The sequence below is a fragment of the Erigeron canadensis genome, chromosome 2, assembly GCF_010389155.1.
Source record: "Erigeron canadensis isolate Cc75 chromosome 2, C_canadensis_v1, whole genome shotgun sequence".
Classification (NCBI taxonomy): domain Eukaryota; kingdom Viridiplantae; phylum Streptophyta; class Magnoliopsida; order Asterales; family Asteraceae; genus Erigeron; species Erigeron canadensis.
In genome coordinates, this window is record NC_057762.1 from 42254620 (window position 1) to 42259309 (window position 4690).

General features: G+C 35.0%; 1 protein-coding gene across 2 annotated transcripts; it reads right to left on the reverse strand.

Annotated features, from left to right (window-relative positions):
• Window positions 1-2326: 2326 nt before the first annotated feature.
• Window positions 2327-4450, reverse strand: LOC122589565 (BOI-related E3 ubiquitin-protein ligase 1-like). Of its 2 annotated transcripts, none has more exons than XM_043761866.1 (4): window positions 4232-4450; window positions 3621-3779; window positions 3176-3498; window positions 2327-2879 (listed from the first exon to the last, which is right to left on the reverse strand). In XM_043761866.1, exons 2-4 carry the CDS (start codon window positions 3733-3735, stop codon window positions 2355-2357), a joined length of 963 nt encoding a protein of 320 aa, XP_043617801.1. In that variant the 5' UTR covers window positions 3736-3779; window positions 4232-4450; the 3' UTR covers window positions 2327-2354. The 2 variants fall into 2 exon arrangements, with proteins under 2 accessions (XP_043617801.1, XP_043617802.1); XM_043761867.1 differs by lacking the exon at window positions 4232-4450 and adding an exon at window positions 3985-4001.
• Between the last annotated feature and the right edge of the window lie 240 nt (window positions 4451-4690).

Here is a 4690-nt window from a genome sequence, read left to right on the forward strand (position 1 = left end):
CTTCTTTTTGCTATGCATTATTAGTTGACTAAATATTAATTTTGTTGAAGGTGTAAGTTATTATTGTTCAACCTGTCACAGTCATTTCAAGATATGGGAAATAATATGAAGTGGTGTCCAAATGCAATCTCTTTAAAACTAGTGTTATGGATTGGAGGTTCGACACTCTAAATCATGAATAACAAATTGTGTTATTCCTCATGGTACTTTGAAAGTGAAATTGTAAATATCTGTGGATTGGATGGCAGACAAATTGTAAATATCTGTGGATTGTGTGGAATGCTTGGCTTTTTAATCATGGTACTTTGAAAGTGAAATTGTACATTGATTAAACTTCAAACCCCAGTTAAATCATAATGAAAAATAGAATTCAATCCCATACCAAGTGTTTGTTGAATGATTTGATGAATGAGATGAGAGGGTACATTTCCTAGTGGAATTCAAAGGATTCATCCACTACATTTTATCAACTTGTACCTTCATGTTTATTTTAAACTGATGTGCCTGATCTTTTTTGTGAAGCAAATTGTCAGTGACTTCTGCATAGTCACTTTTTTGGGACCCTACTCTATAAGATGTCCCATAGTTTACCACTTTATCATGTTTATCTTTATGTGACATCAAATGAAGCTTAATAAATACTTCCATCATTGTGTATATTCACTTGTATATAGTTTGAGAAAAACACAAAATAAGCCAAATGAGTCCAATGACTTGGTGCACAAACAAATAGAATGGAACATCTTCAATTCGGCTTGTAAAAAGGTGTTAATACGTTTTTAAGGTAAACTAATTAAATATGATAAGTTTAACCTTAAATATGTAAAAGTTATGATAACATGAAAAAGGTGGCTCAAATGGTTAAACATCAAAACTTAGTCCTCAGTTGACCTGGAAAAAGAAAGAATGCGACAATCTATTGGTAAAAGGTATACAATATGTATTTTACATTGAACAAGGTTTATGTAGCAGTAGCTCGGCAGTAGTAAACTAGTAATGTAGTATGGATAATTGAACGTTGGGCCAGACTACCCAATGGGCAAATTAATGGGCCAAGGCTAATTTATACAGTCATTAATAGGAATGGGTCTATCTTAACACTTTTTTGTTAACATAATATTGCTTCTTGTGCTGGATTTTACTATAAGAAAGCATGAAACTGGAGATGTTTTAGGATATTAGTGTGGGAAGCGAAAAGTTGAGGAAACAACCACCGGAATAACAGTTAAGTAGCTTACATCAGTCCCAAAGACTCGACTTTCCCCAGGTAATTTGAAAGGAATCCCTCTCTGTTTTGCTAGTGTGGGAAGCAAAAGATAAAGGATGTATGCAGCTAATGGAAGGTAATTATGAGCTAGATATAAGATATTGTTGAAATTTGAATACCAGGTGTGCCATATATTAATCATCCATTTGTGCAGGACAGTTCTTAGTGCATACGCCTATAACGGTAAAGCACAATCAACTAGTTAGATACAAAACTAAATTGCATTACTAGAGCAGTCACAAGGAGTACATCTGCACATGTTGCAGCTTCTATAGATGTTATTTACCAAAACAGTTTTTAAGTAATAACTCTCCATTGTTAATGAAGGATATAACCATATATATCATCCAACTGATTCCAACATACAGAAAAAGTCACTACACCTGCTTTCAGCACATTTTAGTATTTCATGCAGATTTATTTTTTTTTAACGGCGGAATTCATGCAGTTTTGTGTTTAATATACTTTATTGCCTCACGTACGGAAAGGGCCATTCTAGTTCCGTGATAGCAATTTTGTAGGCTTTTAAAATCAACGGTTTAACTCCAGAAAGATAAAATATGAGAGGGGCATTTTCTTCTAATTGTAACAGTGATCATGATATTTACATCTGAGACTCTGAGAGTCAATGTCAAATGGCAATGACATTACTTCTTTAGTTCTTGATATTCATTTGAAACAATCAATTGGATCATGGTTTCATGGATATGGGTCATTAGATACGGGTCTATAGTGGCGCAACAACTGTAGTGGCAATTGGCACACAAGAGTATTCATCCCTTGCATCGTGCCATTGTAGTTCACCAATCACCACAGCCAGCGATTAGTATCCCCAATGCCACCACCATCACATTTTTGACAAAACTACAACTCATGTTCTAAAGAAACCAAGTCGTCTTTTTTCTGAGTTATAATATGTTCCCTGGTGATATAACCATCCTAACATGTTACTAATACTCTAGCAAAAGCATCAACAAAAATCCAGAGCAAGTTTGCTACAATTTCAATCACCAAGATTCCATTTTTATGCATAATTTGCACATTCAATCAAAAACACCAGATGAAAGACATCATTTTACCACTGATTTTAGGACATGAAAACATGTACAGTTTCATTTCTCGTTGCCTGGCAAACAGGGCAAATATCGGTCAATGCTTCACAATCTTTACACAGGCACAAGTGCCGACATGGAAGTAACAAAACACAAACTGCTTTACCATTGCACGCTTTGCAGTTTAACGGCTTCATAGAGAATGTTTGATTTGGGTTCCCCAAAGCATTTATATTTGTATAAGAAGCAGCATCGTCTACCTCACTATCACCAAATCCTTCTTCCTTCCCTTGCAAAGGCTGCTGTGCAATGACTTGTTGAAGATTATTCTTGAGGGCATTCACAACTGACTCATTGTATTTGGCTCTGTAATGCCAAGTTTGCGCTTCCATGGCGAGTTGCTTTATTTTTAACCCCAATTCCATATTTCTGCGGTTCATGTTGACTATTTCGATGTCTTTCTCACTCAACTTTCTTGTTACTTGTTTCTCCAATGTATTTAGTAACAATGCGGTATGTTTCTGATTCAGTTCTCTTATACCCTTGGCGATATTTTGTTCCTGAAAACCACAAATCTCTTGAATGACTTATAACGACAAGGAATTGAGCTGGAAATGATGATATAGTTCAGGTTGTGCTGCATCTCAAACTGGCCAGATGGATTATTATGATATACTCGTATCTAAGAGAAGATGGTTTTCTATCATAAAAATTGAAGAAAAAAAGTTGCAACTAAATCCGACCCGACTGGTCATAATTTAATTTGTACTAAAATGACCCGTTACAACCTAAACCTTTTAGACACATTACCCAACCTGCCTAACCCGAATGACAATTGGAACCATAAGAATCTTACCTGAATTTTAACATAATGATCAATGAACTCTTTTTGGCGATCCATTTCCATTTTGACACTGTTGGCAAGGGAATGAGTGACAGGGTGGACAGCTTTTAAGTTTTCACTCATGAAGGTAACAGAAGAATTGTGTGAATCGTCTTCATAAGATAGTTTTAGTCCAGTTGATACAGGGTTTTGAATATCTTGACATGAAGATATGTGAAGGTTTTGCTGTGTGCACATTGGTCCTAGTTCGCGTGACCTCTTCATAGGTCGACTTGAAACCGTAGCATGCTCGTTTCCCACAAAGTTTATGTTTTCGAGTGTATAATCAATGGGAACTGCATCATATATAAAGTTGAGTCACTACCAATAATCATGCGTCTCATACAGTCAAAGTTAATTTTTGAAGACCTAAGAGAACCAGTTGTCGTGATAAATGTTGAAAGCCAAAAAAACTCACATTGTTGAAAAAGCTGAAGCTGAGGCAATGCCCTGACCAGATCATACTGTGACTGACGTTGTTCCTCATGGAAGGTAGTATATCCAGAATGACCATTAGCAACACCCCCAAACATATTAATTACCGGCCACTATTATATATGTTGCCACCAATATCTCTCTGAAAACAAAAAATACAAAACAAATTATACTCAAAAAACATACGAGTATATTGTTATGCATCAAAATCACAAGAATGAGTACAAATTAAAAAACCAAAAAGAAAATTAATAAACTGCAGCAAGAAAAGCAATCCAATAATACTCGATCGTAATAAACAAGAACCCTTTACAGTTTGATGTGAAGAAAACACAAAATTTTCTTACTTGTAGGAAATCTTGATGAATACCATACAATTGTTTGTCCCAGTTTCACAAACGGGCCACTTTAGTTAATGAAAACGCAACAAGTTTTTAATTACTTTCCAACGTATATATAATTAATGAAGGGACTAATTAATGAATATGAAAAAAATCAACCGGAAACTACATGTATGTTTTGACTATTAGAGAAAATGCCCTGCCCTTACTAAAATAAGAAAGAAAGATGGGTAGAATGGAGAAGATCGAATACCTATATATGGAAAATGAAAAGAGATGAATATATCAAAAGAAGAAGGTGGTGGTGGATATGGTGATGGTTAATAATGAGCTAGGAGGAGGATGCCATATGTTGGTTTGTAGTTGTGGTGGTGGTGTTTGTTAAATTAATAATTTGATGTAAATAAAAAGAAAGAGATACAAAATTAAAAATACATGGATGGATGGATGGATGATCCAATCCAACTAGCTTGATGTTGAAGGATTCTTTCTTGTTTTATCACCATTCTTAATCTTAATTCTCTCTTTGTTTGTTGCGCTTTATTATTATTAATTGGTCTTTCTTGTTTTTTTGATTTTCCCTCCCACCACCAGTAATTTATTTCATTAACGTTTTTCATGACATGAGGGAATATACGGGTTTACCGACGGACGTACGTCAGTACCGTGTTGTTTGATTATTTCCACTGCTTCTCTTTTACTATTTCTCCTC

What these genes read in the sequence shown, in the direction of transcription:
- LOC122589565 (XM_043761866.1), bottom strand. Translation starts at nt 3,735, where the DNA reads ATGTTTGGGGGTGTTGCTAATGGTCATTCTGGATATACTACCTTCCAT. An exon ending in GCTTCAGCTTTTTCAACAAT is followed by an intron (nt 3,499 to 3,620) that starts GTGAGTTTTTTT and finishes TATATGATGCAG; the next exon opens with TTCCCATTGATTATACACTC. An exon ending in ATCATTATGTTAAAATTCAG is followed by an intron (nt 2,880 to 3,175) that starts GTAAGATTCTTA and finishes TGTGGTTTTCAG; the next exon opens with GAACAAAATATCGCCAAGGG.